This window comes from Callospermophilus lateralis, chromosome 15 (assembly GCF_048772815.1).
Source record: "Callospermophilus lateralis isolate mCalLat2 chromosome 15, mCalLat2.hap1, whole genome shotgun sequence".
NCBI lineage: Eukaryota > Metazoa > Chordata > Mammalia > Rodentia > Sciuridae > Callospermophilus > Callospermophilus lateralis.
The window spans coordinates 42595488-42621518 of NC_135319.1; the positions used below are offsets into that span (position 1 = coordinate 42595488).

The 26031-nt window shown below is 53.3% G+C and overlaps 1 protein-coding gene across 3 annotated transcripts in view; it reads right to left on the reverse strand.

The window, feature by feature from the left end:
- Positions 1 to 276: 276 nt before the first annotated feature.
- Positions 277 to 26031, reverse strand: part of Lrrc20 (leucine rich repeat containing 20) — a 71844-nt gene continuing 46089 nt past the window's right edge. For 2 of the 3 annotated variants that reach the window (XM_077105351.1, XM_077105353.1), the window contains 2 exons: positions 24437 to 24604; positions 277 to 2677 (listed from right to left, as the gene is read on the reverse strand). In XM_077105351.1, the coding sequence (XP_076961466.1) occupies positions 2520 to 2677; positions 24437 to 24604 (326 nt within the window). In that variant the 3' untranslated portion in view covers positions 277 to 2519. The remainder of the gene's footprint in view (positions 2678 to 24436; positions 24605 to 26031) is intronic. The other variant, XM_077105352.1, reaches the window with a different exon arrangement.

Genomic DNA, 26031 nt, shown 5'->3' on the forward strand with positions numbered 1-26031 from the left:
AGAACCAAGGACCCAGAGGGATGAATCACTATGGACAAAATGCTTGGCACCACTAGGGCGTCACGGGGAGCGCAGGTCCCTTCATCCTTCCTCAGGCATCCACTCCGCTTGACTGTGCCTCCACCCACACGGGCTATTCTGAGGGTCCCCTTCGAGCTTCCTTTCCCTTGTGTTTTCACCAGAGGAACAGCCCCTCCTGGCATGTGGGCTGGTGACATTTGGGCTCCTGGTGGTCTGTGTGAGGAGAACCAATCAAACAGCACCCGGAGGCAGAGGGAACCAACACATTCTTTATTGCAGACTGAAGCTAAGGGCGCGCTCACACTGTGAGCCTGGATTTGGGAGCTCCTCTGACTGCCCACGCTTTCCCAGAGAGGCAAGGGCCTGCTGTCTAAGCAGAGCAGAAGGAACTTCCAGAAGCAGCCTCTCACAGGGCCAGGGATAGGACCCTGGAGCAGGCCGCTTGGCATGCAGGGGTGAACCAGAGGTAGGAACAGATGGCCACGCACACCCAACCCTCACCTCCTGGCGACGCGATCACCCCCTTCAAAGGGAGTGTCATGCAGACTCTGGAGAGATCCAAGAGGCTACGGGTCTCCCAGGGCTGGGTTGGAAGGAGGCGGAGCCCAGACTCACCTCCCTGGGGGTGGCAGGGGAGAACCGAGAAAGCCTTTGCCCTCCAACCCGAGGACATGCCCAGGGTCACCCCTAGGCCCCCATTTCTCAAACTATAACATACTTGTAGGAATCAGCTGGGAATCTTGTTAAAATGCGGATTCTGCTGCAGGAAGACTGCGGTGGGCCCAGGATCCTGCGTTGCAAACAAGCTCCCAGGTGATGCAGCCGTGGCTGGCCCTCAGATCATGCTTTGTGGTACAAGGCTCTGGCCATGAGATGGCCTCTTCCACCAGGAGAGACCTGGCTCCAGAGCACGGAGGGTGGGGGGTAGGGGTGGGAGGCAGCCCGGACTGCACTGTAGCCCCCACCTGCCCAGTGTCCACAGCTGAACTCAGCAGCCCTGGAAACCCTCTTTCAGAAGGACAGGAAGACCTTGAGATACGAGCAGAATGGACAAGGCCTCTCTCTTGGGACACTAAGTATTCAGTGACCAACAATGAACCGGTTTCGTTACAGTCTCCAACCTGCGATCCTCCTTCCCCAGCCTCCCTAGTCGCTGAGATTACAGCTCCTTGCCAAGACAAGGGGGAAGCACATGGGGCGCCTCTGAGACAGGCTACTGCTCTGACGGGTGGTCAGACCTCTGGAGAGCCGGACTGTAGGTGTGGTAAAGTGGCCCAGCTCTGCCCAAGGCCTCAGGGGTCTGCACAGATCCACACCTAGGTGCAGAGCAGGTGGGCTCTGGGGAGGCCCTTGCTCCTCCCATGAGAAAGTGAGATGTAGCCACCTGGGGCATCAGGAAGTCGGGGTTCTCCAAAGCACTGTTTACCAGAAAGCAAGAGCCAGGTGGGGGGCCTGCCATTTCGACTTGCCCCAGTTTTATCACTGAAAGCCCCACATCCCAGGAAACCCTCATTCCCTGACAAGCCAGGATGGCTGGTCACCATACTCCCTGGCCAAACCCTAGACTCCAGGTGAGGACCTCACAATGGCTAGTCAGCAGGGTGGTAGCTCTGGAGCCAACGATCCGCAGTGTCTTCTGCCCCCAACGGGCCATGACAAGGGAGAGAGACCGTGGGGGAGGGCAGCTAATTACTCGGACCATAGCCACAGACACAAACGGCATTGTTGTCCCTGGGCCACCTCTCCTGCAGGTCAGGGGTGAGGACCAGGCACAGCTGGACAGTCCTTCCCCGGGGAGGTGTGGAGTGCTCAGAACTTCCCGCCCACTCAGTCTTCATCACAAGGAAGGACAGAGCTGCCCTGATTTCTCCCCAGGTCCATCCTCAGGGTGCATGGCGTCTGCAGAACGTGTTGCCCTGTTCGAGGCCACGGCCTTCTCGGGTCTCCCGCTCAGGCTCCTGCTGGCCCAGGGAGCCAGGTGGTGGAGGAGGGGCATGGCGAAAGGCTTCATCCTCAGTTCTCAGGAAGCAGCAGGTGGAGGGTTGTCTTCCACTCCTCTCAGGGAAGCCATTGGCTCCAGCACTAGAAATAAGGCCTCCAGCCCACGGAGGCCCAGAAGATGCTCGGCTGCACTCATCTGCGGGCTCAGAGGGCGCCTGGTGATTTGAAGCTAAAACCTCCAAGGACTCTAAAGGAGGCCAAAGCCCTCTGCCAGGATCCCTCCTCCCAAGCAACAAGGCTCAGAGAGGGTAGGGGATCTGCCCAAGTTTGCACAGCAGCTGTGTGCCCACTATCCAGGCTCCAGCCCCCACTCAGCCTCCTCCTTCTCAATGCTCTAGGGCCTCTACTGCTCTAAACTAGTTATCCTGCACCCCACTCCCGCCACACTCTGTGGCCTACCCACCCTCAGCCCCCCAGCTTAGCCTCCCATGGGCCTCCCTCCTTTCAGGTGACAGGCCAATGGCCTCTGTCCCTGGGATGGTAATGAGGAGGGTGGTCTAAGGTGGAGGGGCCCGTGCACCCTCTGGAGACATGAGCATATCAAACTTGATGAGTGGCGGGGCGATCACGCGCACCTCGGCATTCAGAGGGTTGGAGCGGAGGTTGACGCTGCGTAGGGCGGGCATGGCGGCCAGCTTCTCCACGGGCACATCTGCTGGGGAGAGAGGGACAGGTCAGAGGGGGTGGGGGCAGGTAGGCGGGGCAGAGGACGGTGCAGCAGCAAGACTCGGACCACATAGCGGTGAGGGGCAGCTCTCCCTGCCCCCTGCCCTTGGGGCTCAGCACCTGGTGCCCACGGGCCATGGAGGGAAGCATACTTCCAAATAAGAACTGGCTTTTTCAAAGGTTAAACATAGGATTGCTACAGAAACCAGCAATCTGACTTCTAGATGAAACTGAAAGAGTTAAAGACAAGGTCCTCAAAAGCTATTTCGTGAATGTTCATAGTAGCACAATCCATAACAGCCTCATGGAGAAACAAAATGTGGTATGTGCACGTAATGGAATATACTCACATAAAAAGGGGAAAATTCTGATACATGTTTTATCATGGATGAGACTTGAAAGTGTTGTGCTAATGTGTGCTCACGCATACAAAGTGTTAAGTTTTGCTGTGCTTAGCAAAACAAGGAGTTCTGTGAGAAAGTATGAACTCTTTGAACTGTGTCCTTGTTGCTGTTTTAAGAAGATAAAAGAATGATCTGCCAAGTGTAAAATTTTATATGTGTGTGTGTGTGTGTGTGTGTGTGTGTGTTTGCCTGGGAATAACTAACCACAGTTAATTGATAAGAAACACGGAGCATTGTGACCATAAACAAAGTTTTCCTGAGAATGTTTATCCATGCTTGTAAGGATTAAGCTGCTGAAAGGATGTTTTTTCTTTTCCCTTGTTTTAATTAACAATGCTGTATAAAAGAAGGAGAGAAAAAAGTAAAGACGGTGCTCATTTTCTACTGAATGCGTGTGGGTGCGTGTGTCTTTCTTAAGCATCTCTGCTGTACCAGGAATTACAGATTGTCAGTGGGTCTGACATGCTAATGAAAGAAGACAAGTGCAGAAGGGCAAATACTGTGTGACTCCACTTATAAGGAATCTAGAATAGTCCAACTCATGAACTCAGAAAGTACAGTCAAGGTGACCAGTGGTCGGGAGAAGGAGCAATGGGGAGTGGTTACAATTTCTGTTAAGGTGACAGAAACAGTTTGGAAATGGACAGTGATAATAAGTACATGGCACCGTCAAGGTAATTAATGCCACTGAGTGACAGGCTTAAAAATGTAAAATGGCAAATTTGGGGCTGGGGTCATAGCTCAGTGGTAGAGCGCTTGCCTAGCATACGTGAAGCACAGGGTTTGATTCTCAGCACCACACATAAATAAAGATCTATTGACGACTAAAAAAATATTTTTTAAGAAAATGGTACAAACTTTGTTCTTTATTCTTTATATGTCAAACTTTGTTCTTTATATGTCAAAATTTTAAAAATTAACACTGTGCTATGCTATGCCCACTGAATTGTACAATTCAAATGTGTGAAATGTATAGCATGTGAATTACATCTTAGCAGGGCGCAGTGGTGCATGCCAGTAATCCCAGTCATTTGGAGGCTGAGGCAAGAGGATCTCAAATTCAAGGCTAGTCTCTTGCATCTTAGCAAATCCATCAGCAACTTAGCAAAACCTTGTCTCAAGATAAAAAACAAAAAGGGGGGGCTGGGGATGTGGCTCAAGCGGTAGCGCGCTCGCCTGACATGCCTGTGGCCCGGGTTCGATCCTCAGCACCACATACAAAGACGTTGTGTCTGCTGAAAACTAAAAATAAATAAATAAATAAATAAAAAGGGGGGGGCTGGGGCTGGGGCTCAGGGGCAGAGCGCTTGCCTAGCATGTGTGAGGCCCTGGGATCATCCTCTATGAAAAATAAGTTAATAAACAAAGATATCGTGTGTCCCTCTACAACTAAAAAAATATCTTAAAAAATAAATAAAATAAAATAAAAAGCACTGGGGATGTAGTTCAGTGATTAAGCACCTCAGTACCAAACAAAAAAGTGAATCATATCTTAACATCTCCAAGAATACTATATGCATGAAGTTAAGAACACTTCTACTGAGAGAAAAGAGGGTGCTTGTGGAAAAAAAAAATTTAGCTCTTTTTTTGTTATAGATAACATTAGAATTCATTTTGACATGGTTATAAAAGCAGAGGATATCGTTTGCTTTATGCAAGTGGAAATGCTTGTTAACCGTGGGAACACCATTCTTCATCACTAATCCGGTCCATTATGCCCCTGAGGGGTCCCACAGGAGGAGCAAGAATTAACGTGGCTTCACCGAAGGAAGTCAGTTAAAACTTGGCTTGATCAGGACTCTGGACCCTGGACACCACGCCGGTCCTATGTCACTGCCCTGTCCAAGCTCTGTGGGAAGTTCCCAGCTGGGCACGGGGGTCAACATCCAAGGGTGAAATGTTCTCTGGAATCAAAACAAACCCATCTCCTGATACTGCTCTAGTGGAAATCAAGCTTCAAATTGTCAGCCACTCAATTTATGTGAAGATACTAGGGCATTTCTCAAGATTCATCCAAAATGCCACTTGGTAACAAATATAATGATCTGATTAATTCAAGGTCCAACAGACAGATTTCTAAATGAAGAGGCAGAGTAGCATAGGACAGACTCGGAAATTAATAAACCCAACCGAGGCCCTGGCTTTACCAACTCTACCACCCGCCCTGGGTCTGACTTTCCTAATCTGAAAGATGAAGAGTCTTTGATTTGGTGTTTGTCATGATGAGATGGAGGCAGGGGGGAGGCATCCTCAGCCTGAAGGACTGCACAGTGGGTGTGCTCCTTGGGACACCACGCTGAGGGGCACATGAAGTCCATCTTTAATTTGTGTTCTGATCACTTAGAGTGGTGCGCGATTTCTCCATTTCTCCACTGTACAACTACTGCTGTCCCCACCCCCCATCAAGAAGTCTGTGGGAATACTCTCAAGAGCATGTAAATATGTAAATATCCTGCTGCTCACCAACATTTAGCCTCCATTGTCCTGGATTTAGCATCCACTGCTGATTTTTGCCAATCTGATCTTTATGGTATTTGCAAAATTATGATCTTTCCCTCATGAACAGAACCTTGATACTCTAAGGAAAGCCAGCCTTCCCTCCTCTATTTATTGTCAATATGGAATCCTACGCATCTAGTGACTTACAATTTAACTAGCATTTATTTGTTGCTGAAACTGTCCCAGGGTTGTCCAGTGGGAACCCTGTCAACTTGGGTCCTGTGTCTGTTTTTCCTTTAGTGCTAGGCACTGAACCCAGGGCCCTGTACGTGTCAGGAATATGGTCTACCACTGGCCCTTCCTGTGATTTTGCAATGCTTCCAGCATTTGGGGGATATACTTCCTTCCTTCCTTGGTTGGTTGATTGTGTACTGGGGATTTAACCCAAGGACAATCTATCACTGAGCTATATCCCCAGCCCTTATTATTTTTCATTTTGAGACAGAGTCTCACCAAGTTGCCTAGGGCCTCGGTAATTTGCTGAGGTTGGCCATGAACTTGTGATCCTTCTGTCTCAACCTCCAGAGCCACTGGGATTACAGGTGTGCACCACTGTGCCTGGCTACTTCATTACTTTCTAGTAAGTCTCACTGTGAGCCTTCCCCTGCGGCAGCCCCAGGGTCAGCCATTTCTCCAATAAGTCTGGGTCCCCTCAGGGGAAGGGTATTCATGCCTGGTATAACAGTGTTGCCTGGAGTCCCACCCAGCCCCAAGGCCCCATGCACACAGACCGCTGCCTTTGGCTGCTGTTGAATGTCCAACGCAGTGTGTCCCCCTTGCTTCCTCTCTACTGTGCCAGCACGGACACTCAGGGGGCCCCCATCTGTTCCTAAGGACTGGTGTGAGAATGTCCAGGGGCGGAATGGACTGCTCCATCAAAGGATGTGTGTGTACTCTGCCTAACTGGTCTCTAGAATGCCTGCCAAGTCTACTGGGAACCCCAGCCACGCTTCCTCTCCAGGGGCTTCCAACAGAGGCCGCCTAGACCTGCCCACCCCACTCCAGGCTGACGCACACCAAGACCCTGACCTTCAGCATATTTCTGCAATCTCCTCCCCTCCCCGTGCCTTGTGCACCACGGGAAGGGGTGGTATGCCTGGGGCTCCACCACCCAGGAACAGGGTGGGCTCTGCCTTCTACCCTCTGGACAGAGCCCACCTGAAGACAGACACCGTGCTCCTCGCTGGACTTGGTAACTGGCTGGATGTAGCTACTTGCTACCTCTCCTGGGGGGTGAGGGCAAGGGGAAGCCACGCACTCAGGACAGTTTCTCATATCTGCACCCACACTCAGGTTTACGAAGCACTTCCAGGCTTGATCCTCCGCAGCCGTGGGGAGAGCCCCACAGGTGTTCTTCTACCCACTTTACAGACGAGGAGACTGAGGCTGGAAAAATCTGTCTCAATGACACACGGCGGTTAAGAAGCAAGGCTGGGCTGTGCTGCCACCTAGCTCAGAGGATGCTCCATAATGTTCATGATGGACCAGGCGAGGTGAGTGTGGAGGGGAGAGAGCAACCCAAAGGCTTAACCCTGAATGGGCAGGCGGCTCCGTGCCAACGGGGGTTCCCATACAGTGGGAGCCTACAGGGCTCCGGGCCTTGGATCTCCGTGCTGGGTCAAGTTTTGTTGTTGGTGGTGGTTTTATAAGTAATGTGTGAGTGCCTGAGTGCGCTTTTTGTGTCAATGAACTTACTGACTCCTCACAATGGCAGAATGACGAGCACTGTCATTATCTCCATCTGATAGGTAAGATAAAGGATGGAGAGGTTAAGTGACTTGCCCAAGGGAACACTGCCGGGGGGGCTAGTGCTGGAAGAGAATGAAGCCAGCCAGGCTGGGCCAGACCCAGGCCCAGTACGCCATCATCCACGGGTAGCCAGCCTGGCATGTGCCACCCTCCTGCAGCCTGGGAACCCTCCAAGGAATCCCCTAAGTTAAGGGAGACAGAAAACAGTCTATGGGTCACATGGCATGTCAAAAACTTAAAAAACAAACAAACAACAATAATAAAAACCCAAACCAAAACAAAAGAAAGAAAGGAAGGTAGGAAGAAACCAGTCTGTGTCTACAGGGTTTCTTGGGCCCAACAAGAGTGTTTAGCTTCCCCAGGCACGGTGGTTCACACCATAATCCCAGGGACAGAATGGATAGCTCCATCAAAGGAGCAATGAGTCAGGAGGCTGGAGGCAGGAGGATCCTAAGTTTGAGGTCAGCCTCAGCAACTTAGCAAAACTCTGTCTCAAAATAAAAAATAAAAAGGACTAGAGATGTGGCTCAGTGGTAAAGCACCCCCGGGTTCAATCAAAGCTCTTGGTTCCTTGGGCCACCTAGCTAGGAACGACCCCCTCCACAGCCCTAGGACATTTTCTCCAAGAGAAGCGAGGACAGCATTACAGGGTCTCAGTTCCCTGTAAGTTCCCAGTTATAGCCATCTCCTGATTTTCCTGGAAATGTACTCAAATTGATTCCAGAATCTTCTGTGCCTCCTTGCTCTGCTTTGGATCCTGGGATAGAACAAATCTGTGCCTTTTTGTCCTGGATACTTTTGCAGCCTGCAGCCCAGTAATACCACTACCTTCTTTGGGCGAGGTCGGGGCTGGGTGGTGGTGAAGATGCATGAACTGATCTTTGGAGTCCTACAGACTGACTTTTCCTGACTTTTCTAGTTCTGAACTGCCTTAAGCAGGGTTTCTGAGCCTGAGGTGTCTCACCTGTAAAATGAGGTCAACTGCCCATTTTGCAGGGAGGCCACCGGAAATCAACAACATGCCCGTGTGCAGTCAGCCAGCAATAGACATTCAACAAGGGTCAGTTCCTTGCTCCCTGTTACTAGTCTAGGGCCAGCAGAGCAGCACCATCCAAGACCCAAGGGACAAGTCCACAGAGCTGGTCCAGCAACTAGCCTGAGCTGAGCGCTAACGTGAGAAAGAGGAGGGCTAGCCTTGGTTTTCTCCTGGAAGTGTCACAGCTCCCTCACCACCGCCCACAGGAGGTCACAGCCCCCGACTGGCCTTGCTGGGATCTGAGAGACCCAGCCAGAGGGTTCCTTGAAGCCCTCATGGTCATGGGCTGTTGCCCGGGGTGCAGAGATCACAGAGAGACTATCAGAGTTGGGAGGACCCTCAAAGTCGAGGACACTGAGGCATGGTGGGAGGAAGCAACTTCTAAAAAATATTTTTTAAAAAAGAGGATCCCCTGGGAACCAATATTTGAGGCCCTATTCTAGGTGGTTCCTCACAGGGATCCACCTTGCAGATAAGGAAACTGAACCTCAGATTCTTGGTGGCCAAGCCAGTGAGGAATGGGGGCAGGAGTTCCTGATCCTAAAGCCCATGTGCTCAGCATGCACTGGAGGGGCAAAGCCAAGGCCAAAGCCTGCTCCTTTCACCGACTTGCAGTCCCCAGAAGGTAATCAGGACAGGCAGGTCTCACCAAGTCACTCAACTTGGGCTAGAGCCTGGCTGAGGGCCTCCTGACCTTGACTTTCAAGACACCCAACCTCAGAGATGGGGGCTTAGACCTGCTCCTCCACTCGGTCTCCTCTTCTGATACTGGGGACTACTTGTCCTGGCTCAGTTTCTCCAGAGGGGGCTGAACCGGGGAGTTGGTAAGGACTCCTCCCCTGTTGGACTCTGACTCTTCTGTCCCTCAGCCAGGGAGGCCAGCAGCCTGCAGAGTGGCTGAGCTCCTGAGGGCAGGAAAGTTTCCCTGGAATGCTGGTGTTGCAGAGCATGGCGCACAGACCCGGGACAGCCCAGCCTTGGAGCACGCACCACCTGGGTCTCAGCCTCTGTTTCCACATCTACACGGAACTAGCCTCTCCAGGTCCGTGGCATCTTCTGACCCACGCTGCTAAAGGATAATGGCGGCTCTCATAGGTGCAGAGCAGGCAGTAGCTGCATCTCTTTCCCATTTGAACCGCTCAAGTCACTCGGGCAATTTAAATCAGATGCGTCAAAGATGGCAGAGCGAAACAGCAAACGGTAAGCCCAGGAGGCCAAGAGGGAGTTTCCAGATGAGGCTTAAAGACCACTTATCTTCACAGCATCTCAATAAGAGGGGGCGATGGCTAGAGAGTGGGGAGGGGGGAGATGATGAGCTGAATTTGGCAGATGGGAAAAGCAAAGTTTGGAGGGGTTAAACACCCTCCCCTGTCCACAGAGCACACACAGCAGCCCATGGTCACGAAGCAGGTCTTTGGTCCACCTGGAGAGGAATCTCCACTCTCCCCTCAGTAAGTGGGCCACTCCCAGCCCCAACCACTCATGTCTTGCTGCTCCTCAAATCCCAGCTCAAAGGCCCCTTGGTCCACCTCCAAATTTCCTAGCACTTTATACCACACCGCAGCGTGGGGCACACGGCAACTCGTGCATGTTTGTTCCGTCTGTGAACGTGATACCTAGGACAGTGCCCTGGGGTGCTCAGTGCTTACTGAATGAATGGTCATAGCCCCCAAACTAGACCATGAGTCCCTTCATGCTGGAGACCACCCAGCGCTAGGTGCACAGAGGCCCGACCATCACTGCTGCTTCCTCAACTCTGACCACAGCTACGTTCAAGAGTTGGAACCCATTCCCAGTCGGACCCATTCTGTGCACATTTTCCAGACAGGGGCCAGGTCTCAAGGGGCCAAAGTTGTGACAGGACATGGGCCTTTTAGCATTAGTAATCCAACTCAGAGAGTGAGAAAATACTGACGAGCAAAAATAAAGTCACCATGTTCCATTATCTGGAATTAATCGCTGCAAATGTGCTGGTAGGTGGCCTGCCCAAATTTTTTGCAGGGGGCAAGTAGGTACTCAGGCGTACCCCAAACAACATCCCCAGCCTTATTTTGTATTTGATTTAGAGCCAGGGTCTTGCTGAGTTGTTTAATGCCTTGCTTTTGTGAGGTTGGCTTTGAACTTGTGATCCTCCTGTCTCAGCCTCCCAAGCTGCTGGGATTACAGGTGTGCGCCACTATGCCGGCTCCAACTGTTTAATGTGTTTATGAGAGTCTATGCACACACATGCGTGCACACACACACACTTCCAAAATGGCCTTGTGGATACCATGCCATAACATGCTTGTCTTCATGACATATTGTAATTCTCTTTTCAACTTATAAATTGGTGACATTTTTATGGCCCCATCAGATTCATGCTATGGATTGTGCCACCTGCTTCCGTTGTTGGGCAGTAGGCTTGTTTTCAACTTTTCACTAATCCGGATTATGAGAGGTTTAGGAGTCCACAAGGCTTCTGGGGTTTGCTCCATCTCTTTCAGCCAATGACTAGCAGAATGTAGAATGTGAGGGTCTAGAATCTTTTTATGAAGCCAGAGGAAGATTCCCTAACTTTCCTGTGGTCCCCCAGTATATGAAGAGGGTGGGTAACAGGCTTCCATTCAAAGCCTTGGGTCCTGGGTGAGGACTAAGGCTGAAGACTCACTGTCCCATGGCAGAGAAGAAGGACTGTAACCAGGATAGATGGCACACCTCATTTGACCCTCCTCCCAGGGCAGCCAGCCACCCTGGGCTCCTGTATCTGCGGGAAGCTTAGAGTAATCGATAGGAGCAGAATCGCATGGCAGTATTTACAGAACACTACCTCCCTGGGGAAAGCCTGGCTCCTCTCACTGATCATTAGCAATATCGACTGGCAAACTCGTTTCATGCCAGTGGGACCAGCCAAGAAGCAAGACAAAAATGCTCAGGATGCTGTACTTCAACTGTGGATCCCCAAGGTCCAAGGGGCACTAAGTCTGAGTCTGAGCCCAGGAGACTGGCAGGAGGTGGTGATCTCCCAGCACAGAGGCCACCTAGCAGAGGTCAGCCAGCCTCTGATTCCAACCAGGGCTGACCCACACCTCAGCCTCAGTGTAGTTCTTGGTTCTGGAGACCAAAACCACTAACATCAAGGATAGTCCTGCTGAGCTGAACGACATGGGAAAATGACAGAATGCCACAGGAGACAAGCAGGCAAACTATGGAACCTGGCAGGGACACTTCTGGGCCACACTCATACCACGAATTCCTGGCTGGCCGAGAGCCAGGTAGGGGCAGTGACTAAGCCTCCCCCACCTTCACAGGTCCCTGGACAGAGCAGCCCAGTGGGGGTGGGGCAGGAAGTCAACAGAAATAGAAGAGCTGCTGCCCTCAGGGAACACAGAGGACGTGCTGGGCCCCTGATGATCCTGCAAGCTGAGTTCCAGTCTCCAGGGAAAGCTGGGCGGGCGGGGGAGACCTAAGTCTACTGCTCAACAGGCCAGAGCTGGAGACCCAGGCCCCAGTTTGGGTTTGTCACCTAAAGCTTTGCAACCTCAGGCAAGGTTCTGAACCTCTCTGAAGCTCACCTCTCATCTTGGTGATGGCCCTTCTGCTCATAGGCTGTGGGGACGTGAAGGGGACCCTAGGGTGCTCTCTAAGGAGGATGCGGTTCCCGAGATGCTGAGAATGTGGTGGGCGGCCTGGCTGAAAGGACAGGAGAGCCCAAGTGTTCCAAGGATCCACTAATGACTCAGAAACACTCCTGTCCCCTGAAGGGCAAGAGGCAGGGCAAGAAAAACGAAGGAGAAAAGCCCTGGCTTGTGCTTCATAGTTGGGCTGTGGAGCCTGGAGTGGGCCTGTCGGCCGCGGCCTTCCTTCCGGAGACTCCTCATTTCAGAGGTGACATGCAATCAAGGCCCAATCACAACTGTTCCTTTCAGAGACAACAGGGTCTTCTCAGCCTCTCTGGAGACAGCCAAATGAGTAACTCAAATTGCCGGGCCCAGGCCTGGCCGTTATCTAACCTCCCTCCCTGCACTCCCCTCCTCCTCCGCAGCCACTCTGCCCTCCCGCTGCTGGAGGCTGGGAGGACTGTGCACCCCCCCCCCCCCCTCCCCGCCCCAGGCTCTGGCTGACAGGCTCTGGGGAGGACCTCAGAAAGAATCAGAATTTTCCTGTCTCAAGTGTTTGCCGTTCCCCCTCTCATGGCTGATGGTGTGTGTGTGTGTGTTGTGTGTGTGTCTGCGCATGTGCGTGCACACCCATCTCACCTCAGGATGAGAACCCCCTAATCTGCTGGTGGATGCCAAGTGCCTGGGTCTGCAGGAGAACAGGGACGCAGGGTGGAGAGGTAACGGCCTCTCCTGGGATGTGGCTGGCTCCTTCCTAAATCCTCCGTGCTCGGGAATTAAAGTTGCTGATTCAATTGTACCAATCTCTCAGAGAAATAAGGCCTCCCTTACAATTGGAAAAAGAAGAAAAGGGCCAGGGTTAACTAGCAGGTGGGATGAGTGCAGGCACTGGCCGGAGCCCTGCTCCCAGAAAATAAGATGAGCTGAAGGGGAGACAGGCTGGGGATGGGGGTGCAGACTGAGGGAAGCGACCAGGACACCAATGACGCCGAGGCTCAGAACCCAGGGCAGGTGGTGAGGAGGACCTAGTCATTGGCACGCTGGCTAATACTTAATAGTCCACTCCTGGGGAAAAACAAATCAACCCTGATTTGTAGCATTGGTCCATTTTCAATTTCCACAGCCTCACTCTCACCGTAGCTGATTTCAAGCAAGTACCACGAGGGCCTCTGCACTCCAACGGCTGGGCCAGCTTGTGTAGCCCACCCAGGTAGGGTCGCGGCCCAAAGCTCAGGCTGCTTCCCCTCCACGTATGCTGAGATTCTTTGGCATAAACTTACCTACTTGGGGATTGGCCCACGGTTTTGCTATCTGTATTCTTAGCTGTCTTATGTTTAATAATAATCATTCTTCTAGAAATTCCAAGTGAGCAGGCTATGCTAAGGGGAACTAGGGAAGGGGGTTCTGGGGCCTGGGGCAGCAGAGCACCATGCTTAGGATCCGGGGACAACCAGGTGAAGAAAAAAGAGGCACATCCCCAGAGCTCAGCTCTGTCACACTTCAGTCAACTGTCAGCTCCCATGGCTAGGCTTGTCACTCTTCTCCAGAGGTAGCTACATGCACGCCCCCAAAGACACAGGGGGGCCAGTTTTACAGCGTCTGCGGGAGCTGGAATGAGGTCTGAGCAGTGTATGTTCACGGTACTCCCTCTGGGTAGGTATGCCTCCAAGTAAGAAAGAGAGACTCTCTGGCTGGGGCAGAAGGTGCTTTGCTGATGGAAGATTCTAGTGTAGCTCAGTGGCTGTCTTCCCTGCCCATTGAAATCATGTGGAGGGTTTTAAAGAATCATGAACCCTGAATCCCACCATTAAAGATTCTGATTGAATTAGCATGGGATACGGTCTGGGACATGGTGCTTAAAAGCTTGCCAGATAATTTCAATGTCAGCAATTTGAACACCACTGATCTTCTTGATGAAGATTATGAGAGAATCTGGTGAAAATCCTTGCAGAGCATTTTCACCCTGGGATGCTCTACCCCACTGGCTCTCTGTGCGCGACTGCGTGCCTTTGGGGCCTGGGGAAACCTGCCTCATTACCCTCCACCATTCCCTCCACCCCAAGGGAGCCTCCTTCCGACTAGTCACATGCTTCCTCCATAACCTCCCTGTGGCTTTCAATCTTCCTGCAATTAATGTGTGAAACCCTCCTTTCCCTGCTCAAAGCGCTTGCTGAATAGCTAGGGATCTAGAGTGAGATTGCTTGCATTGGAATCCTGGCTCTGCCCACACGGCATGACCTTGACCAAGTTCTTTTTTTTTAAGGAGAGAGAGAGAATTTTAATATTTATTTTTTCGTTTTCGGCGGACACAACATCTTTGTTGGTATGTGGTGCTGAGGATTGAATCCGGGCTGCACGCATGCCAGGCGAGCGCACTACCGCTTGAGCCACATCTCCAGCCTTTGACCAAGTTCTTTAACCTCCCTGTGCCTCAAGGTGGTAGGGAAGGTTAAGCAAGAGCATCCTTGAAGAGAGCTTATAGAGAAAAGCTGAGCATAAACTGGACGGTCACCAAACACCAGCTAGCGTGGCCCCCCTGGTGCCAGGAGCCCTGCAAGAGCAGAGCATGTGCCTTGTTTATCTTTGTGTCTCAGCTCAGTGCCTGGCACCAAGTAGGACCTTCAGCCTGAACCCACGTCCGTGCCTCCGCCAGCCTCTCACATCTGATGAAGGCATCCCTGCCAGGCCGGGCTCAAAGACCCAGAGCGCGAGGCTGCTCTCAGCAGTCTAGCCAGAGCCGGGGCGGGGGTGTCGGAGACTGGCAGGTGAACAGAGCTTGGAAGTGTTTTGTTGTGTTTTAAACAAGTGTCAAAGAATTTCTTACTGTTTGCTGGTGAACTGCCAGCAGACTGCCAACAGGATCCCGGAGAATTGGAAGTTCTGGTTTACCAAGGCTTCACCTCGCCACAGTGGTTGGCACACAGTGTGCCATTTAGGCAGAGACAAAGTATATGAAATGTCTTTTGCCCAGACTGGGATTGCTAGTTCCCTGTGGGTGGATGCGTGAGGGGCAGGGGTTACTAACAGGAGCTGCTCTTGGCCTCAAGCAGGGGGGCTCCATCTTATTACACTCATGGCTGTTGAAGCCTGTCTGCTCTCTCCCAGGCCCCCGTGGGCCAGGCCGCACAGCCAGCAGGTGCTCCCAGCATTAATGACCGCCTCCACCGGAAGGACACCCGCACCAATTGTGCATCACAATTGACAGGCACGATCCAGCGCTCTGTGGCTGCTGGGCCAGGGACTGCAGCGCAGAGGGGCTGCGTCTGCTGGGACGAAGGAGGCCACCAGCTGGGAAGGCAAGTCATCCTTCCCTGGGAAGTGGGCTGTGCTCAGGGGGAAATGCCAATCCCATGCCCAGGGAGGCGGAGCTGCCTTTTCCCCTCCAAGACAGGAGACCCAGATCCAGGAACAGGAGAGAAGTGCTGTGGTTTGGTTTTGTCTTCCAGATGTGCCCACCCAGAGGGTCCCTGTCTAGTCACATCCTTGCCAGGCTTGGAGGCTGCACCATGGCCACAGCCTCTTCTCAGATACCAAGTGACCATCTCAAATCCCTTTTACAGATGATGCATGAAAGACGGGGAGGGAAGAAAGAAGGACCCCCACTGAAGGATATGGAAATATCCTTTTAAACACATGTCCCAGACCCCAGGAAGAAAAGGAAGTCAATGGGTTCCAGGGACAGAAGAAAAACATGGGCTCTGGACTCCCTCAATTTCCTGCATCTACAACTGTCCCCCCCGACTGCCCAACCCACACATTCTGCTGTGAATCAGTCTCACTAAACCCTATAAATCTCAGATCCCTGTTGTAACCACTTGCCATTTTCTCTCTTGAAATTGTGCTTAATAAAGCATGGCTGATCCGTTGAGGTCCGTCTGTCTCTCTCTCTCTCTCTCTCTTTCATTTTCCACTAACTGCCAGGTCCTGGCAGCAGACTGCCATTCTGGTTTTTTTTTTTTTTTTTGCTGTTGTTTTGTTTTTCTGTGGTGCTGGGGATCAAACCCAGGCCCTCACACATGCTAGGTAAGTGCTCTACCACTGCGCTGCCCCCAGCCTGCCATTCTGTACTGTCCCAGCTGCTGGCTTTAATCTTTTACACTACATCAGGGTCACTGTGGGACCGTGGGCAACTCCCCAAGGTCTTGCCCAAGTCTAACAGTCCATGATTCTATTCGGCAGGCCCTGCTCCGACCTGCCCTCCGTGTCTCCCCTGTGGTCTGTTATTCTCCCCATTTTCCAGAGGAGGACTGGAGACTCTGAGACTGAACACCTTGCTGGAAAAAGATAAGCCCACACTCCCTTGAGCCTTTGCAGTTAGGATCAGTCAGTCAAAGCTGGAGTGGTGGCAGGTGTGGGTTCTGCCTCAGTGTCCCAGAGTCACACCCAGCCGCAGCAGCCTCCAGACTCCCCCACTGCAGCTCTGCCAAACGTCTCGGCCTCCAATGTTGCCCTATGACCTCCCGCTCTCTGCCTTCCTGATGACGGGAGTCACTCCCTCCACTGAGGCTGAGTAACTGGTGGTCCAGGCTGCAACCCCTGCGATGGCATCGATGCTCTTGTGAGCACCTAAGTCCCCACGTATCCCTTTCTCTTAAAATGCCACGTGGCTTCTGTTCCCTGGTCTTCCTGAGCAGGTGCCTGGGGGATCAGGCGTAGCACATGGAAAAGGAGCTTTGTAACCAGAAGGCATCACGTGTGCCTGTGGGGGTCCTCATGATTATCTATGCAGCCATGACTTAAGGGGCTCCTTTAAACACACACTCACATGGGAAAGAGTTGGCAATCTTCTGGAAGCTCACAGAAGGACCTGCCACTTTATAACAGTGCACTGCCACCATTGGATCCACTGACGAGGGCGGGGAGGATACGGATGAGGACTATTCTCACTTCTCAGCTGAGGAGGCGTTTCCAGGGTCAGGACCACATGTGGATACTAAGTGGCAAAGCTGGAACCCGAACATAGATCTCCAGGTCCCCAAGTACCTTTCCAACCATCCCTAAAGCGCCAAGTGGGAAGTCCCTCACCTGTCGATTACCTCCTCAGCAGAGATGATTTGCCCGCCCTCTCTGTGAGCCAAATGGGACCCAAGAGCAGCGGCAGAAGTGACAGATCAGTGTGCTTCAAGTTGTGTGTATGGCGAGGGGGAGGGGGGTGCACAGTTGCACTGGGGCCAGTCACTCACGATCCTTCAGAAGGACAATGGTGGCAAGTTCTCCCTGGCCAGCTCACCCCTGCCCTGCACCCTGTGGCCCACTGGTCAACCTCCCTGAGCAGCATCTTCTGCCTCCTGTGTCCTGACACCTGGGCACGAGCAAGAAGTGGTCCAGCAGGCTGGAGGGCAAGGGGTGACGGAGGCGGCGTGCAGCCGGGATTGGTGTGGGCCAAGTGGCAGGAGGACGGGCACATGGCGGGAGGTGACCACAGCAAACCCTGACCACAGCCCTGAGTTCAGGGGAGAAACTGTTGTCCCTGCCTGCAGATGAGGCCCGGCAGGCTCGCAGAGATGGGCTGGCCTGTTTGTGCTCATGAATGTGCCCCCTGGGCCCTTCCTGCTATCAAAGTTCAGGCAGGGAAGGCGCCCGTCAAGCGCTGGCTGTGAAGAGTGGTCAGGGTGAGTGAAGATGGACACAGAGGCTTTCGCCCAGCAGGGGCCACAGCCTGTCAGGAGAGGAGCAGAAGGCAGAGGGGAGGGGCCCAGATGTCTGCTTTTATATCACCATGGGGGGCTGTCTCCCTTTCTGTGCCACCCAGAGAGAAGACAGGCAGGCCGGCCAGGGGGAAACACTGACAAGCCTTTTTTACCCATGGTGTAGCTGCCTCGGGGGCCCAGGGGACGTTCTGAGAGCAGCTGGTGCCAACCGATCTTAAGCTGCATCCACAGGGTGGCAGATCTGAGGACTCCCGCTCTGCCGTCATCTGGCCTGGGAGGAGGCAGGGCTTTGGGCCTGGGATGATTTGTTTTAGCCAAGATCCCTACTTCCTGCTGCCCCATGCTGCTGAGGGCTGCTGGGTCTACAAGGTGGGCAGCCAGCTGGACCTCTCTGAGGCCATGGCACGGTCTACTTTAACATGACACCTGGGAGGCGGTCTCTCCCCCAACACCTTTGACCGAGCAGGACCAGGACTTGGCTAACCCTCAAGCAATACGACGTAGAAAATGGTGCAGCTCAAAAGAGGCGATGAGTCAGATTTCACATGCAGTTTGTTTCACAGTCTGAGCAGAGGCTGCGGACAGAGGAGCTGTAGGTGCCAGAGGCCACAAAGAGTGCCATGTGCTAATCCACACTGACCGGACCAGTCGCCTGGGGTGTGGGGAGAGGCAGAGAAGGGCAAGAGAGCAGCGACTCTGCTTTGGCCTTCTTAAGAGCTGAAAGCCTGACATGGCAGGCAGGAAGTTGCAGGAAAAAGTGTTTGCTTCTGCCAGCGACCCCTCCCCAGCTACCAAGGTCTTGCAGTGTGACTCCTGCCAGGGAGCACAGCTGTCCCTGCACCTGCAGGACTCTGGCCATCCCTAGAGAGAGTCCATCCCTGTGCACCTGCCAATTTTATGGGGCAAACAGTTGTGGGGAGTCTGGCTGGCATGTGGCTTCGCTCACTCTTCCTTACAGCCACAGAGAGAGATTATGATTCAGAAAGTGCGAGAAAGAACCTAAGGATATGCTTTTTTTTTTTTTTTTTTTCGTACAGGGGATTAAACAGGGACACTTGACCACTGAACCACATCCCCAGCCCTATTTTGTATTTTATGTAGAGACAGGGTCTCACTGAGTTGCTTAGTGTCTCACCATTGCTGAGGCTGGCTTTGAACTTGTGATCCTCCTGCCTCAGCCTCCTGAGCTGCTGGGATCCCAGGCGAGGATATGCATTTTAATAGACACTTGGGATCATGGGGTCATGGGCTCTGAGGAACATGCAGCCGCAAATCTGCACTTAGGAGGAGCAGTTGCGCGTGGGAGGATGATGAGGCCGTGAACAGTGAGCTGCCTCCAGATGCTGCTGTTTTAGGAAAATGCCCTGAACGAGCTCTTCTGAGTGTCATGCACACAAACGGCCTGCGGATCTTGTTCAGGTGCAGACTCTGATTCAGGAGGCAGAGCCTGAGGTTCTGCATGTCTATCAAACCCCCAAGGGTTACCTGGGCTGCTGCATGATACTTTGAAAAGCAAAACCCAAGCAGGGCTTCTCAAACTTCAGGCCTCCAAATCACCACAAGGGAGACGTGGCTTGTTGACAGACTGCTGCTGCACCGCCTGTCCCCCAAAGTTTTGGATTGATAGGTTTGGCTTGGGGCCTAAGAATATGCATTTCTAACCTGTTCTCAGCTGCTGCTGCTCTTTTGTGGTCCCCACCTTGAGAAATACAGGCAGGGACAATGACAAGTGAAAACAGTACAAGAGCCAACTGAAGCAAACGCAGCCCCAAACACCCCTTCGCAACACAGGGGCTCTTTCCTCCTGTGCTGCTGCTCCAGGGATTGAACCAGGGGCATTTAACCACTGAGTCACATCCCAGCCCATTTTATTTTTTATTTAGAGACAGGCTCTCACTGTGTTGCTGAGGACCTGGATAAGTGGCTGAGGCTGACTCTGAACTCACGATCCTCCTGCCTCAGCCTCCGGAGCCACTGGGATTAGAGGGTGTACCACTGTGCTCAGCTCTGGTAATTAAATTCTTAACTAGAACTTGTTTTCCTATGCTCTTTTGCTCTCTCTGGAACAGGGAGCGTGCATGGAGGAAAGAAAAACAGAGTGTCAAGGGCTATGGAAAGTAAAATTCTCATTTAGTCGAAATAGTCTCCTGCTTAGAAAAATGAAGTCTCCCTAATATGTGATTTTCTCTTCACTCCCACTTGTTCCAGGACTGAATTGCTATGTAGCATCAAGTACTTATGAGCAAGTGGGGAGAACTAATGACTCTCCTGTGCCCACCTTGAAGCATATGTGTCAGCTACTGTGGTGAAAAGGCTGATTTCCCAGTCTTCACAGGATGGGTGACCCATTATGACCCCATGTCATCACTCACAGACTAAATGCCTCACCTCACCTCCTCCCTCATGCTCTGGGGAGCCGCCTCCCACAAGGTCACATAGTCAGCCACCCCCTGGCAGGGGCATGCTCTCTCTGGCAGGCCATGGCACGTCTCGCCTCCCTGCAGCTATGACCAGGTCCTCTCTGGTAGCCTGGCATTGCTCACAGTAATGCTGTAAGCACCCCGATGTCAGGATCTGTCACTCTTTGGTCTTTATACCCCTGCTTGGACAGAGATTGCCTTTCACCGTGTAGTCTTGTTCATAAATACTTAAAACCTTCCATATATAGTTGGCTCTCAGTCTCTGTGTTCTGCATCCAAGATTGAGCCAACCAGAGATGGAAAATATTCAGAGAAAAATTGCATCAGTACTGACAGGTACAGCTATTCTCCTTGTCATTATTCCCTAGAGAGTGCAGTAGGAGAACCACATATATAGCACCTACGTTGTATGTGCTCCAGAGAGTATTTGAAGTGCACCAGAGGGTATGCTTAGGCTATATGTAAATACTTGCATTTTATATAAGGAAATTGAGTATCTGCAAATGTTGGTAACCTTGGGGGTCCTAGAACCAAACCTGTGGATACCAAGGAATGATTGCATCTTTCTGGTTTGGAAAATAAAAGAACCATCCACATCTCAGAAACTTGTAAGTGGCTATTGTCTGAGCTACACTACAAACCTGCTGAGCTACAAACCCTTTTCTCCCTCTTAAGAATGTCCAAACCAGCCAGGTGCAGTGGCCCATGTCTGTAATCCCAGCAGCTGAGGCAGAAGGATCACAAGTTCAAAGCCAGCCTCAGCAACTTAGCAAGGCCCTAAGCAACTCAGAGAGACTCTGTCTCTAAATAAAACATAAAAAAGGGCTGGGGTGTGGCTCAGTGGTCAAGTGCCCCTGAGTTCAATACTCCCCCCAAAAATGTCCAAAGCAAATAGCCATGTCCTGACAGCCCAGTCTCCAAGATCCCAGGAAGCTGCTCATTCCCTTGGGAGGCATCTGCGGCTGGGTGTGTGTCAGGGCACCAGCTGCAGGAGGTAAGAAGCCCCCTGACCTGCTCCATTTCCTGTTCAACTCAAAAACCCCAGACATTCAGACCAAGAGGATTTGGCCAAAGGTAGAGGGAATGGTAAGACATGAGGAAGGACTTCCAGACAGAGAACACAGGCTATGCAGGGGGGGCGGGGGACAGGGGTGAGAGGAAGACTGCATGAGTGGTTGGGAGCATGGCGGGGGAGGACGGGTGGCTTGGCTGGCCAAGAACAGACCCCCACATCTCCGTGAGACAACATGTAGGCGTACCCTTTGATACTTTTCCGCATGACCCATAATAAGAAGTACAATTTTTCATCATGACCCAGAATACATACCTGTGAATGCACATAGTAAAACTGAAATTAAAAGGCACAAAATAGTAATTATTATGCTCCGTGTGATGTACCCTGGCATTTTCTATTCTGCTCCATTTAGAAATTGATGGTCTCAACCCACTAATCTGACATTACAATTCACTTGTGGATCACAACCTGAAACTTGAAATCATCCGCCCTTTTGTGTCCCCACTATTTTAGAGGAGCTTCAGGGCTTTCAACTTCCTGCTCTGCGCCGTGCTCCCAACCCGCTGAGCACCTGCTGTATGCCAGAGGCTCACTGCCGCGGGAACGGGGAACAGGCGGCTCCCGAGAGGAGAGGACATGACCACCCTCACACACAGAAGGGTCCCACATACAGACCAGAGGGCTGACTGCACGGGTGGCAGCAGCAGAGGCAGCCACGTGTCACAAGGACAAGAGACGTGAGGCACTCAGCCACCCTGAACACCAAGGACACGAGAGAAGTCTGTTCCTTGCACCCTACAGAGGACCCTGCCCTTGTCCCCTCCAGGGAATGAGGCCTTGATCCTCCTCTTCCCCCAAAATGGCCCAAAGGGTGGAGGAAGATCAGAAGCAGCTATTCAGGAACAGGGGGTGCCGGGGCAGGCCCGAGGCTCCTTCAGGAGGTCCCTCGGGTGGAGTCCTTCTGATGGACCTGGGGCTTGCTTCAGAGCCCCCCTCTCTACTCACTGTTCTAAAGCTTTACGACAACTCATATGTCTCAAAGTTCTCTCTCATAAAAATCTGGTGTTATTTTTCCAATGCCCTGAGGACTCAGAAAAGCGAAGCCACTGAAGGCGCCCAGGCCGCTGCTGATTATCCCAACAAGATCCCGCAGGAGATCGGGACAACCTGGAAAAGTCCAAAGGGCTTGGCACAGTCCTCACCACCCGGCTCGAGGCCCCCACCCAGCTGCCCTGCGCTGCTTGCCCCCGTCCACGGGGCTGTGAAGGGTGGAGCGCGGCCCTCTTACTGGTGTGGGAAGAGAGAAGCCACCCAAGGAACCAGAACGGATCAGGGAGGGGGGCAGTGGGGAGACTCCAACCAGGGGACAATGACTGCCTCCATATCCCTCTGGGGGCCGAGAAAAACAACCATGGCCTCCTGCCATGGAGTGGCCTCCCGCCATGGAGTGGCCTCCCTGGGGTCTGCTGAGCATCTGCTGGACAGGGGCAGCTCCCCCAGCCCTGCCCCTGTTCTGTCATCTCCCTAGACCTCAGAGCTGGCCTAGACTGGGCTGCAGGAGGCTCGATTACCTGACCAGGTGTGCACAGGCACTTGGCCATGAAGGCTGGGTGAAGCTTTTAGAGCCTCAGTTTCTACATCTGTCAAATGGGGGTGATCGCCCTGCATATGCCCAAGTATGCACAAGTGTCGTGGGTAACCTACAAGACGCTTCTGTGAGTAGTCATTACTGTCACTGCAGAAGGCAGGGAGCCAAAGCAGCCTCTCTCTGCCGAGGGGCTGTTGCTCTGTCCTGGGAAGGGAAGCAGTAGGAGGTCTGCCCCCAACCCCACTGCACACTTTGTGAAAGTCACTTCGTGAACTGCAGGCAGCACAGATGCCCACCCCACCTGCTCCCCTGCTGGAGGGACAGTCCCCTTCTCATCTCTGTCCTTCTTGGGGGTGGTCTTAACTTTCAAGAGGAAAGATGAGAAGAAACCAAGGCACAGAGAGCTGACGTGGGAAGTGGGGTTGCCCCAGGCCGGGTCCCGTCCCACCCTCCTGCCTGCCAGCCACTTGCTCAGTCTGGCCTTGGCATGGCTACTAAGGCCCTTGTTGGGTTCCTGTCCTACTGAGATAAGCAGCGGAAGGAGGCAGAGGCTCAGGAAGGGCCTTCGTGACAGAGAGGCATGGGAGGGAGGACCCGGCAAGGAGGGCCTGGCCAGAGTGCAGGGGCCAAAGGGCCCAGCAGCCAGAGCCTAGAGGCCAGGGCAGCTCAGGAGCGAGCACTTCTGGGCATGTTCCTTCTGCTGCGCAGAGGCCCAAGTGACTGGTGAGCTGGCCCAGGCACAGGCTGCTCAGGGACCCTGGCCTTGGAGCTCAACACTGAACCACAAGTCCCTCCCCAGGGCTTCCTAGAGGTCAGGCAACAGCCCCGGAACCTCACAGGTCAGCAAGGCCTCTGGCCCTGCCCGCAGCATCCCTGACAGATGGGCACTCACTGCCGGCATGAGGTGCAGGCCAATCCCCACCAGAGGGCCCAGACCACTTGAAAGGCTTTGCTTTTTGTCAAATGGCACAATGACTGTAAAAGGACTTAGGAAAACAGGAGCAAAACTGAAGGGGATTAGAATTAACACCGATGACACGAGAACGGCATTAAAATTAGAGGCAAAATGGGAGGGTGAAAGGGGTCAGGGCAGTGAAGGAGGGGCCGAGGAGGAGAGGACGCGAGGAGACCCTGCGACCCAGCAGGCACCTGGTTCTCTCTGGGGAGATTAGGCTGCTAGGCGAGAGGACGCTCAGCTCTGCAAGGTCCTGATGTGGTGGCAAGGTGTATAATTGCTGCCGGAGGAGGGAGGCCGCTCCCCCTGCTCAACAGAACCCAGCCCCCGCGGCTGCTGTTTGCAGAAGGCAACATCAGACACCATGGGTGCCCGATGGTGAGGGCCCTGGGAGGCCGGGCTCAAAGAGGACCCTGGTGTACCCTGGGAGGCTGTTCTGTCCAGTGGTCCCTGTTTTGCAACAGGGAGGAGCTCACTGTGAAGGCGGGAAGGCAGAGGGAGTAAGCGTACAGAGGGCACCAGCTGAAGGGTCTTGGAGACATCCAGAGACTCAGAGAGGGACAGCCTGTGGTCCACAGGGGCCCAGCTGGTTCAGGGACACACTGTAGGAAGCTCTGGCTATCTACCTCCCAGTGAAAGCCAATGCCCAAGTCATCACCTGGCAGATGGCAGGACCACACACTGGTCACCCTCCCAGGTCCACTACTCTTTGCTCAGGTGTCTTGGACCAGTAAGCCCACACTTCCCCTCATGCCTGTGACAGCACAACTCCAGAGCCCTGTGCCCTGCAGGGCCTAATGTGGCAACTCCAGGTCAGAGGATGGTGCCCACTCACCCACGATCTCATTCTCCTCCAGATTGATGGTCTCCAGCGAGGGCAGGGTGGTGAGCTGCTCGGGGAAGTCTTGAAACTGATTCCGAGACAGATCAATGACCTTGAGGTGCTGCAGGCTGCCCACCTCAGTGGGCAGGCGGTGTAGAAAGTTCCCTTCCAGGTGGAGCTCTACGTGGGGGAAAGGAGAGGAGGTGAGAAGGGAGCTGCCCAGACACCGCCGTGACTGCTGCCTGGTGGTGGCCTAGGCTCAGCAAGGAAGCCTCAGGCCCCAGAGGAAGTCCACTAATTGGCCCACTCCACGTCTGCTGACCCTGCGGAAAGAGCGATGTTCCCACCACTGCCCAGAACCTGCCATCATTCCAGCGGAAGCCACCTGCTTCTGGCTTTAGAACGAAGGCTCTCAGCAGAAGCCTGGGCCTAGACAAAGAGCCAGGATGTGCTGCTTCCCATCAGACAAGGCCTGGATGGGGCGGGTCAGGATGGGAAGCCCCCCTAAGCAACCCCACTCATCAAGACCCTCTTTGCTCCAGGGGCCACCAAGGGCAGTCAGTGTTTCCATGTCATGTGTCCTTGCTCCCTGCCCAGTCACAGGTAATTAGCCTTGGCCGTATTCCTGCCCCAGAGGCGCTGCTGCGAAAGCTGGCCAACAGCCCATAGTGCAACCTGCGGGAGAGGGGCTGGGCCAGTGGGAGTCCTCCACTGGGAACCTGGCCCAGGCAGTGCTGAGGTGGACTCAGGTGGAGGCTGAAGCGGAAATGTCTGAGATAGAGGCTGGGGAGGCCATAGAGACCCTGTGCAGCGGGCGAGCAGGGTGAGGGGCAAAACCAGGGTCAGTGACACAAAGGGAGGATAATGCAGGGCTACAAGAGGAGGATCAGGAGTCCCCACTGCCTGGGTGCAGACCCCAACTGCGCACCTACAGCCGTTCACGCAGAACGTCACTCAGCCTCGGTTTCCTCATCTGAACAAGGGCTGATGCTCATCTCTGCCTGGTAGGGCTGCTGGGCAGGAGTCACAGAGCAGGGGTGACGAAGTCTCAGGGTGGGGTGTCCTGTGTACCATCTTGAAATGGTACAAAATGTGTACCATCATTTTGTCCTCGTAATTTTGTAAGGAGTGCTAGGGTCACGGTGCTGAGCTCAGACCTGGCCTGCCTTCCTGCAACAGGCCCTTGGCAGCTGCTCCCCTGTTCCCTGGGGCCCCAGGACCTGCCTGGTCTCCCCCTTCCCCTCCCTGCTCTGTGACTCTTGCAACCCACCACTCCCAGCAGGGAAGGTCTAAGTCAGGCCTATAGGTCTGGTGCTATATCTGGGTGGAGCATGGTGACAACTGGTAGCCCCTCCTGTCCAGGGCTCAGGGTCAGCAGCACCTCGGTAAGCTTGGTGGGTGACCCGCTGGAGGATGAGTCTTGGACGGAGTGAGCCTCTCACCCACACTAGACCAGGTCCTAGCAGATCCTGATTCCCAGGTTTAAAGATCCTTGGAGTTGCCCATCCGCTATTGCTTAGGGTGGGGGGAACTTAGGAAGGGGAGACACCTGGCTCAACTTCCCCAACCACCCCTGGCCAGGGAAAAGAACAGTAATCTAACATCTG